Source organism: Miscanthus floridulus, chromosome 5, assembly GCF_019320115.1.
Source record: "Miscanthus floridulus cultivar M001 chromosome 5, ASM1932011v1, whole genome shotgun sequence".
Classification (NCBI taxonomy): Eukaryota; Viridiplantae; Streptophyta; class Magnoliopsida; order Poales; family Poaceae; genus Miscanthus; species Miscanthus floridulus.
This window is the reverse complement of record NC_089584.1, coordinates 144,249,314-144,260,274: the sequence shown is the minus strand read 5'-3', so window position 1 is coordinate 144,260,274 and position 10,961 is coordinate 144,249,314. Positions and strand designations below refer to the sequence as shown.

The following is a 10,961-nucleotide window of genomic DNA, read 5'->3' as shown; positions in this document are numbered from 1 at the left end:
CATCTAGCCACCAAGGCCATAGGCTCCGCCTCGTCTGGCCCCCGAGGGTCAGCTCGACCTTGGCTGGCTCCACCTCGCTCGACCCCCAAGGGCTGGCTCTGCCTCACCCGACGTCTGAGGGTCGGCTCTGCCTCGCCCGACGTCTGTGGTCTAGCTCCGCCTTGCCCGACATCTGAGGATTGGCTCTGCCTCGCTCGATGTCTAGCTCCACCTCGCCCGACGTTTAAGAGTTGTTTCTGCCTCACCTGATGTCTGGGGGCTAGGCTCCACCTCGCCCGACGTTTGCACATTGCTCCTTCATAACTACACGCGTAGATAAGGCAGGGCACTCAAGTCAACAGCAATACCGAGGACCATATCCTGCATGCCTGTAGGAAAGTACCGTCAGGATATGACAAGACGGACGCTTTAAGCCCTTCCAGGCATGTCAGAGCCCGAACAGTGTTGTAGGCGTCGACATTTGTCTTACAGTATTGTGGCCGCTGCCATTTGCCCTTGGGCACAGATCCTAACGGAAGCATACGACAACCACTACGGTCCAGGAGGAAACTCGCATCATCTACAATAACGGACTAATGGTCACTGCGCCGTCTGCTCCCCGTAGGGTTGCGGATCAGCACCCTGGTCCGTCGTGCCGCCAGCCGGGGTGGGATGGGACGTGACCACTTGCTGACAAAGCCAGAACATGGCATCATTAGCGGACAGACGCCCAGCGCGGCCCTATTAGGATCAGTGGACGTGCACCTAGCATAGAGCTATCTCTGGCACCATCTGTCGTGTCAGCGGGACTCGCTCAGAGGAAAAGGAAGACCTGGCATCTTTGAAGAAGCTCCTTGGCCTCTGGTTTTTCTTCTTTCTCTCATCTGTAATCCTTGCTTCCTCTTGGTCTATAAAAGAAAAGGCAGGGCACCCCACTAAAGGGAGGGATCGATTCAAGGCACCACGAATCACATCACACACAGTTGAGCAGCAACCAAGCTCTCAGCATCCATTCGACCTTTTCATCAGAGACTTGGGACATATCCCTCTCTAGTCCGTTTGTAATCCCTACTATAAACTTTTCAGTGCTAATAACACGAGCAACAGCCACGAACTGGACGTAGGGACATTCTGCCCGAACCAGTATAAATCTTGTGTCTTTTTTAGCACACCATCCGGGTCAAACGCGCAATAAACAAATTTACTCGTTGGTGTTTACTCGAAACACCGACAGGTGACATCCAAAGTTTATGCTCAAATCAAAGTTTTAATTAAAATTAAATTTACAAGCATCCGAAAATGTCCATACGATGATCATGCCTTATAAATACCAAAGCCATCGACGCGTATATTGAATGCTTTTAAATTTAGTTTGAAATTATAACTTAATTCTAAGCCTGCGATGCTTTATTAAGAAATTTTGAATTTCAATTGAGTAGATATATGTCGAGAAATCATATGACAAAATACTACATTGGAGCTATGAATTTAGTTTTTTTTCCAGATTTTTGGAGGCCATTTAGAGGCTATGTAGATTAACTAATAAAGATTCAAATATAGCATTAGAAAAGAATGCTAATGTCAAAACTACATAATCTATGACGAAAAATTCAAACAAAATATGTCAAGCTTGACTTTTTGCATCAAATTAAAATTCACATGAGATTCACGGTTTTGAATTGACAAGATAAAAAAACTAATGAAGCATCAAAAGTAACAACACAATATATGGCCCTGTTCGTTTGGCTGAAAAACCAGGCTGAAAAATACCGTTGACTAATTTGTTTTGAGAGAAAAACAGTGTACCATTGCTAATAAGTCAGGGCTGATATCCAGCAGTAGGAACAATAGTGCTATCGGCCTTCCGGTAGCGGATATACCTTTACCTATCAGGCCATCGTATGCCGATCGGGGTCATAATCAAGTTCAGTGGCTACAGTGTCGGCCATTCAGGTATTGATAGAGGATTCTATTTTTATACAATAACCACGTAACCAACTGAGATCTACAATGATTCACTATAATAAGTAAATAACGTTACTTTTAAAGAAAATTTTAATTTTGGAGGAAGCTGGGATTCCGCTGAGTAAGCGTCTCACATGAGTTCCGTGTTTGTGTCCGCCTGCTGCTGCTGCTGCAGAACTAAAGAAACGCAGCCCATTTCGGTTATGAGTTTATTTACTTAATTATTTTATATATGCAAACTAGGGGGAGAGGAAGAGGATCCGACGAGCTGACCAATAACTTTCATTAAAAAAAGGGACATGGCAAAAGCAAGGCCGTCGATCGAGTTACAACTTTGCATGGTATCGTCGTTATCCATCGGTGGATCGCTCGCTTATCATTTGGATTTACATAACAAACGGTGTGACGCAAGTGCTGGTTACGGGTCCGTCTTGAACTTGAAGAGAGCGTTTTGGACCCTGAAAACAATTAAGTCCATTATTACGCGCGTTCGGCGTTGAGCGACTCTGGCTGCTTACTGAAAAATCGGACAACTGATGCTGCATTCCTTTCACACACACACACACACACACACACACACACACACACACACACACACACACACACACAAAAAAAAAAAAAACTGATGCTGCATTGCAAGAACTAATTAATGGAGTTGTTAATCCTTTACTGTGTCGCTTACACATGTTCCATGCATCTCATTCATATTGTCATTTCCATTCAGCCCAGCGTCAGGGTACTAACACGCTTGTTCGATCATCTGCAGATGATCACTGACCTCGGCCAGCGGAGAACGCAGGCGAGCAGGCAGAGCAGAGCTGCATTTCACAGTTACAGTTACAGTTACAGTTACACCGTTGCAGACTTGCAGGACTTTCCTTCTTGTAGGCTGTAGCTAGTCAAGATCGAATCAGCTTTGGGCTGCGGCTCGCTCACATCACAGGGCGGCCATTGTTAACAGACATACTCACTCGCAAACGGGCTGAGGCTGCTGGGCGTAGTCCTTGAGGGAGACGAGGGGCGTCTTCCCACCGAGGAACTCCGGGAGCTGGCTCTCGTCGATCTCCTGCCGCAGCGTCTCCCGTAGGCTCTTGTCCTCCACGAACACGAACTGCAAATGCATGCAACGGGGCAGCAATTAGGCAAATGAGCTACTACATACAGATACAGCTTCTTCCTCTTCTTCTTTCAGAGAGAAGCAGCAGCTAGCTCTCCTCTAGCAGCATCGATGGATGCATGGATTGATGGCGGCATGGCAGCTCATCATCACCTTGTCCCTGGTGTTGGCATCAATGAAGGGGTAGATCATGGTCTTCCACACCTTGAGGAAGATGTAGGGCACGTTGATCATCAGCGCCTTGCCCAGCCGCTCCGGGTAGTAGTTCTGCGCGATCGAGAAGGGTGTCATCGATTCGACATATTCAGGCAGTTGAGCGATCGTCGTCGTTGTCTGATGGTGTGCAAGCAAGCATGCATGCAATTGCAGCCTATTGTTGTGTTGCGTGCGTACGCGTGTGGCTGTTGAGGGGAAAGCAGAAGCAATTAACGTACGGACCTGCATGATCTCAATGGCAGCGATGTAGGCCCGGACGTCGCAGTTTGCGTAGCCCCAGCCCTTGAGATCCATGATGGCCAGGAACTTCTCCTGGCCTCTGGGGATCCTGCATGACCGCATTTCATCAGTTAAATAATACTCTCTGAGTACTGCTTCTCTTTTTTTCTCTCTTCTCTTTTTATTACATGCTAATGACTAATGAGCAGTAGTAAATCCTCAGTGCGCTGGACACAGAGAGATACACACACTGCGTTTAATTTACCTGGCACAGATCTTGTTGAAGAAGTAGACCACAAAACCTGCATCACAAGAAGAAGAAGGACACGCGCACTCAGCAAGAAAACCTCCGCGCGCACGAATTGAATGTATGTGCAGTGCATGTTGCATGCATTTTGATGAAGAAGCAAGCCGGCCAAGTAGTGCAGTGCAGACTGCAGAGGAGATGCATGGTGACGTACTAGTATACTCTTGAACTCTGCCATGTCGCGGTTGGCGGAGTAGTGCTTGGCGAGGAAGCCGACGATGATGGGGCCGCCGGTCCTGTCGACGCCGCCCATGTAGACCTTGTCCTGCTCCAGCTCCCCGCGCACCTGCTCCTCCGGCACCGAGCCGCCGGGCGGCGCCTCCGCCCGCCACCTGACGAACTTGAGCAACATGGCGCCGGCCTTGTCCACGTTGTGGTCGCGCGCGCGCAGGAACCGACGCAGGGTCAGGTTGTCCACCTCCTGCATGCCCATCCATCCGTCCATGTTTTTTTTTATTTAGAAGAGTTATTTATGAATTCACTTCAATTTGCATTGGCGGGTCAGTTATATTACTGGTTTCATCAGAATGTTTGTGTGCTGTGTGTACACCACGAAACTAAGGAAACTAGTACACACACATTCTTTCTCGTACTGCCAGTAATAAACTAATAATACACGAACGAAGCTCAGCTAGCTTAGCTTCTACTAATAGGACTGTAAACACTAAACAGAGAAAGACTGGTGTATTGTTAGTGGCAGCACGAATTGCATGGTAGCTAAAGCAGCTGTCATGCAACATCCAACTAAATACAAATAAATGAAGATGTGCTTTAGTTACCGGTACTGGAAGCGACAGGACACCCACCCCTCGATGAGATCTCTGGTCTTTCTTTACTCGCAAAATCGCCCATTCGCCATAATATACTAGTATCTTCGTAACGAAATTGATACAATTCTAGATCGTGTTATTAAGTATAACTATCTTAAGTTTAGGAAATACATAGTACCGATATGTATGACTTGTAGTATGATAAATTTTGTATCATATATGAATGAACGAAGTCAAACTTCACATCATCAACACTATTCTGGAATCGCATCTTCTTCCATTCTTTGTAGAACTGAAGGAGTAACGAACGCACCGTGATACTGATACGAAACGATCGATTATAAATATACGCATGGCACGTACGGTACTCCTCCTGATGCCGACTCAAAATTTCCTTTCTGTATGTATATGTATGTACACGCACTGTGCCCAAGGATGAACAAGCTGATGAATGATATATGATGGATGATTCATGAGGCTTGATGGCACTAGTGCGCGGAGGACGTACGTGCGTCCCGAGCAAGAAGATAGATGAGGGGGCGACTGACCTTGGCGCGTGGGTCCTGCGCCTGGACGAGGGTCCTGAGCTGGGCGACCTTGAGCCACTCCCCTTCCCCGGCCGCCCCGCCGCCAGCGTTCGCCATCTCCGGCCCTCCTGTTCCTGTCCTCCTCGGCTCCTGGATGGATCTAGCAGCAACAGCGATAAGGCGTGGGCTGAGCCTCCCTCAAGCCTCGACTTAAGTGAAGAGGTCGCAGCAGCTTGTGGCTGTGGACGAGGAATGGCTAGCAGGCTGCTACAGCGACCGACGGCGAGGTGGCCCAACCAGTCGTCAGCTGTGGAGTGGGGCCTGGGGGATTGGGCGGACTGGCCGGCGCGAGCGAGCCTGGCAGCAGCCTCATGCTGCTACTAGTCCACCGTACGGGCGCCCTGCCTGTCCTCACGCGCCCGTTTTTTCTTGGTTTTCTCCTTGGTCCCTTGTGTGAGCACTGAGCCGAGACGACGACGTACGCGAGCGCTGAGTCGTCGTCTTGTTTCCCATCTATCGTCTCCCTCCTGTTATAAACCTTGAATCATCTAGCAGTCGGTCTAGAGGGTAGACATCAAATACAGTAAACAACAGTAACGATGTAGACCTAGAAAGCTATCTAGAGGAAGGAGAAGGTGTCGAACCTGAGATCCCAGAGGGAGTGGATCCAGAGGCCTCCATCAGCTTCGTCGATGAAGTCTGCTCACGGGCAGCGATGATTGGAGTAGAGGTTGCATGGACGTCGATGCAGAGTAGACGGGGCGTAGCAGTGACGACGACGAGGGTCAGCGGAGCTTTCCGTCGCTGGCTGCGCGCCCTCTTAGATCGGTCTAGGGTTTATCAGTGGGGTTTGCGGCTCACGGCGAACCTCGTGCTTTGAGCCGCCGGCCCCCACCTCTTTATATAGCACAGTGCGACGGGGGCCCACCAACCATGTAGGGTTGGGCGCCTCCGATCAGAGCGCGTGATCAAGGCCCAATAAGCCGTTGGGCTTATAGGTTAGGAGATCAATCTAACATTCTCCCCCTTGATCTCACTATTACTTTTATCTTTAAACTTTAAAACTTCAATCCTTTATTCCTTACTCATTTCTTCACAGATGATGCATAGAGCATGTCTCATCGTCACGGTCAATCGCCGATAGATTTAACAGCTACAATGCACGTCTCTGATCTGAAATAGTTACTTTAACTTTTGGGCCCTTTATAGTCCAGGAATCATAGGCTTTCCCTTAAACCTATGCCGGCTACATGTTTTCTGAACACGTTGGGTGGTAAACCTTTTGTAAGCGGATCCGCGAGCATCTTTTCGGTACTTATATGCTCAAGACTTATCATTTGATCCCGGACTTTATTCTTCACAACATAATACTTTATGTCAATGTGTTTGGCAGTACCACTTGACCTATTGTTGTGAGCATACTGTACTGCTGGATTATTATCGCAGTATAACTTCAGTGGTCTACTGATGTCGTCAACCATATTCAAACCGGGTATGAACTTCTTTAGCCAGTTCATCTGCCCCGTTGCCTCATAACACGCTACAAACTCGACATACATTGTGGACGATGCAGTGACGGTTTGCTTTGAGCTTTTCCATGAAATAGCTCCCCCTGCGAGAGTAAACACATATCCAGACGTGGATTTTCTATTATCTTCCGCATAATTAGAATCTGAATATCCCACTATATGGAGTGAATCAGATCTTCTATACGTCATCATGAGGCATTTCGTTCCTTGTAAATAACGTAAGACTTTTTTTACCAATTTCTAATGTTCTATTCCAGAATTGCTCTGGACCTACCAAGTAACTCGATAACAAATACCAAGTCAGGGCGCGTACACACTTGAGCATATTGCAAGCTTCCAACAGCTGAAGCATATGGAACCACTTTCATTTGATCGATCTCATATTGGTTCCTGGGGCTAAGCCTGGGCAAAATATTCGATACCCATTACCCGTACCCGAATTACCCGAACCCGGACCCGAATTACGCGAACCCGAGGTACCCGATCCCAAATTCGGATAGCGATTTTGATTACCCGAAATTAGTTTGGGTAATTCGGGTAATATCCTTCGGTACCCAAACTACCCGAACTACCCAAAGATTTGTTTTGTCTTTGTATTCATCATGTGTTGTTAGCTGAACCATTTAACTTATCACTTTATTAGAATATAATTCTCTTTATTTGAATGAGTGACTGTAATATATTATTCTCTATAAATTGCTATTGAAATTCTATACAAATTCCTGCTAAAATTATGTATAGATCGCTACTGAAATTTAGTGTAGTTTGTTGTTTTCTATAAATTTGGGTATATCGGGTAATACCCGAACCCGAACCCGAATTATCGGCTACCCGAATTTGCGGGTAGTGTTTTTTCAGGGGTAATATCGGGTAGCAATTTTTATTACCCGAATTTTGAATTACCCGAATTACCCGACCCAAAAAAATCGGGTAACCCGAACGCCTAGGCTTACCTGGGGCATTGAAAATCCCCATATCTGTCGTCCTTGACTATAGGAGCAGGTGAGGGACTACATTTGTGCATACTGAATTTCTTTAAGACTTTTTCTATGTATACCTTTTGTGACAGTCCTAATACCTCTTTACCTCTATCTCGGTGAATCTCGATCCTTAGAACGAACGAAGCTTCACCAAGATCTTTTATATCAAACTTTGAGGACAAAAACTTCTTTGTTTCCAGTAGTAGACTGACATCACTACTAGCAAGTAAGATATCATCCACATACAGGACAAGAAAGATAAACTTCCCATTCTTAAACTTTGCGTAGACACAATTGTCCTCAACATTATCTTTAAACCCAAAATTCTTTATTGTCTGATCAAACTTTAAGTACCACTGTCTTGAAGCTTATTTTAATCCATAAATAGATTTCTTTAGGCGGCATCCCAAACATTCTTTTCCTTCCATGACAAAACATTTCGGTTGTGCCATATAAATATTTTCCTCTAAGTCTCCGTTGAGAAATGCCGTCTTTACATCCATCTGATATAATTCCAAATCGTAATGTGCCACTAATGCCATTATGATTCTGAAGGAATCCTTACATGAGACTGGAGAAAAGGTCTCATTGTAATCAATCCCTTCTCTTTGTGTAAAGCCTTTTGCCATAAGTCGGGCTTTATATCTCTCTATATTCCCTTGAGAGTCAAGTTTTGTTTTGTAGACCCATTTACAGCCTACTGTTTTGGCTCTTTTAGGAATTATCTCCAAATCCCAAACTTTATTTGCATTCATTGATCTCATCTCATCTTCCATGGCCTCAAGCCACTTTGATGAATGATCACTTTTTATGGCTTCTTTAAATGAGGTGGGATCATCCTCCATTTAAAATTCTTCAGTATTGTACACTTCATAATCAGTAGAAATAGCTAATTTTCTAACTCTTTGAGACCTTCTAGGGGCCTCCTCAATTGGCATATTTTCTGTTTGAGGCTGTTGTTGCTCCCCCTCATGTGTGGCAATAGGTTCTATAGGATCCTGAGGCACAGGCTTCTCATCATCATTCATTGTTGCCACAGGCGGGATAACAACAGGTGCTGGCACCACAGTGTCTTATACTGTTGGTGCAGCAACAGCAGGTAGTGAGAAAAATGGCTCATGAATGATTGGAGTGGGTGCATACACCCGCTTCTCTTCAAGATCAATTTCTCGAGCTACCATGCTCCCCCTAATCATTTCATCCTCTAGGAAGACAGCGTGTCTCGTTTCCACAAACTTTGTATGTCTGTTAGGATAGTAGAAACGAAAACTTTTTGACTTTTCTGGGTAGCCAATGAAATGGCAACTCACTGTTTTGGGATCTAGCTTCTCAATGTTTGGGTTAAAAACTTTAGCCTCAGCAGGGCTCTCCCACACACGCAAGTGGTTAAGTGAGGGTACTCTTCCTGTCCACAACTCATACGGTATTTTGGGTACTGACTTACTTGGTACTCTATTGAGAATATGAATGGCGGTTTTTAACGCCTCCATCCATAGACTCATGGGTAAAGTGGAGTAACTTATCATACTATGCACCATATCCATCAGGGTACGGTTACGCCTTTCAGCTACTCCATTCTGCTGAGGTTCGCCCGGTGTTGAATACTGGGTGACTATATCATTCTCCTGTAAGAACCTTGCAAAAGGTCCAGGAACTTGTCCATATGGGGTATGCCGACCGTAGTACTCTCCCCCACGGTTAGACCTGACTATCTTAATTTTTAAATCATGCTGATTTTCAACTTCTGCTTTAAATATTTTGAATTTATCCAATGCTTCTGTTCTTTCTTTAATTGGATAAATGTAGCCAAACCGAGAGTAATCGTCTGTGAATGTTATGAATAAATCATAACCATCCACACTTTTCACAGGAAAAGGATCACATATGTCTGTGTGAATAATCTGTAGAATTCCTGCGCTTCGTTTGGCATCTTTCTTAATTTTCTTTACATACTTTCCTTTTATGCAATCTCTATATTGTTCTAACTCTAAGAGCTCTAATGGAGGAAAAATATCATTCTTAACTAGTCTTTCTATTCTCCCCCTCGAAATAAGGCCTAAACGACAGTGCCATAATTTTGACAACGCATCGTGAGCTCTCTTTCGTTTTCTGTTTCCATTGTTCGATGAGGATGCATTTTCATTCACATCACATACGGAATTCACATTTTCACGAAGTGATAACAAATAAAGCTCGTCTTATCGGAAGGCAAGACCAACACATTTATTATTAAACAATATCCGACATTTGCCATTTCCAAAATGGCAATCATAACCATCATGGTCCAACTTTGATACACTAATCAAGTTTCTTTGCAAAGAAGGTACATAAAGAACATCTCTAAGAAAAAGTATGAAGCCATCTGGAAGCTCTAGAGGAAGATCTCCAACGGCCTCAACATCTGCTTGTACTCCATTTGCGACTTTAATGAAACTTTCGCTTCTTTGCAAAGTTCTCATCGAACGGAATCCCTGTAATGAATTAGCAACATGAATAGTTGCACCTGAATCAATCCACCAAGTAGATTTTAAAAACTTTACATACAAGGATTCATTTACGAACGTAATAATGTTCTCACCTTTATTCTTCATAATCATTTTTAAGAAATCGGGACAATTCTTTTTATAATGTCCCGTCTTCTTGCAGTGGAGACACTGGTCTTTAGCCACTGGGAATTGCTGGTTCTGAGACTTTTGCATGGGACCTTTTCCAGATGATTTGGAGGAAGAACTGTTATTATAGTTCTTTTTCTTATCTTTTAGGTAGTTGACAGAACCACCTTGTGAAACTTTTATTCTTTCCTCCTCCTGCACACACATGGCTATGAGCTTTTCCAAATCCTATTTTTCAGGCTGTATGTTGTAATTAACAATAAAGGTGTCAAATTCTTTGGGCAAGGAAGCAAAAATCAAATGAATAAGAAACTCATCCTTGAGTGTCAAATCAATTGGTTTGAGCTTAGATGCCAGATTGCTCATTCTCAGTATGTGCTCTCTGATGCCACTGTCACCACCAGAGTACCTTTCTGTAACCAGCTGCTTGATCAGCTGGGTTGCATATGTCTTTGAAGAGCTAGTGAACTGACTCTTTATTCTATCTAGGTACTCTGTCATCGTGTCATAGTCTAGAATTGAGCCCACAATAGCAGGTTCAATGGTGTTCTTTATCACTGCCAAACACTTCTTGTTGGCAGTGATCCATTTCCTATGCTCAAGGTCATAGGACATCTTTACGGGAGCAAAATCCCGCTCTCTATTTTGCCATGCAGCATCAGTCTCATCAGTCTCCCGCACCGGTGTTATAGGTTCTCTGGGGCACGGTGTGGTAACAACCCAGTCCACCTCGGCGAGGA

General features: G+C 44.9%; 1 protein-coding gene across 1 annotated transcript; it reads right to left on the bottom strand.

Moving 5' to 3' along the window:
* Positions 1–2,636: 2,636 nt before the first annotated feature.
* Positions 2,637–5,525, bottom strand: LOC136453959 (uncharacterized). The gene is made up of 6 exons (XM_066454507.1): positions 5,122–5,525; positions 3,966–4,224; positions 3,762–3,798; positions 3,500–3,605; positions 3,215–3,328; positions 2,637–3,055 (listed from the first exon to the last, which is right to left on the bottom strand). Exons 1-6 carry the CDS (start codon positions 5,215–5,217, stop codon positions 2,912–2,914), a joined length of 756 nt encoding a protein of 251 aa, XP_066310604.1. The 5' UTR covers positions 5,218–5,525; the 3' UTR covers positions 2,637–2,911.
* Positions 5,526–10,961: the final 5,436 nt, after the last annotated feature.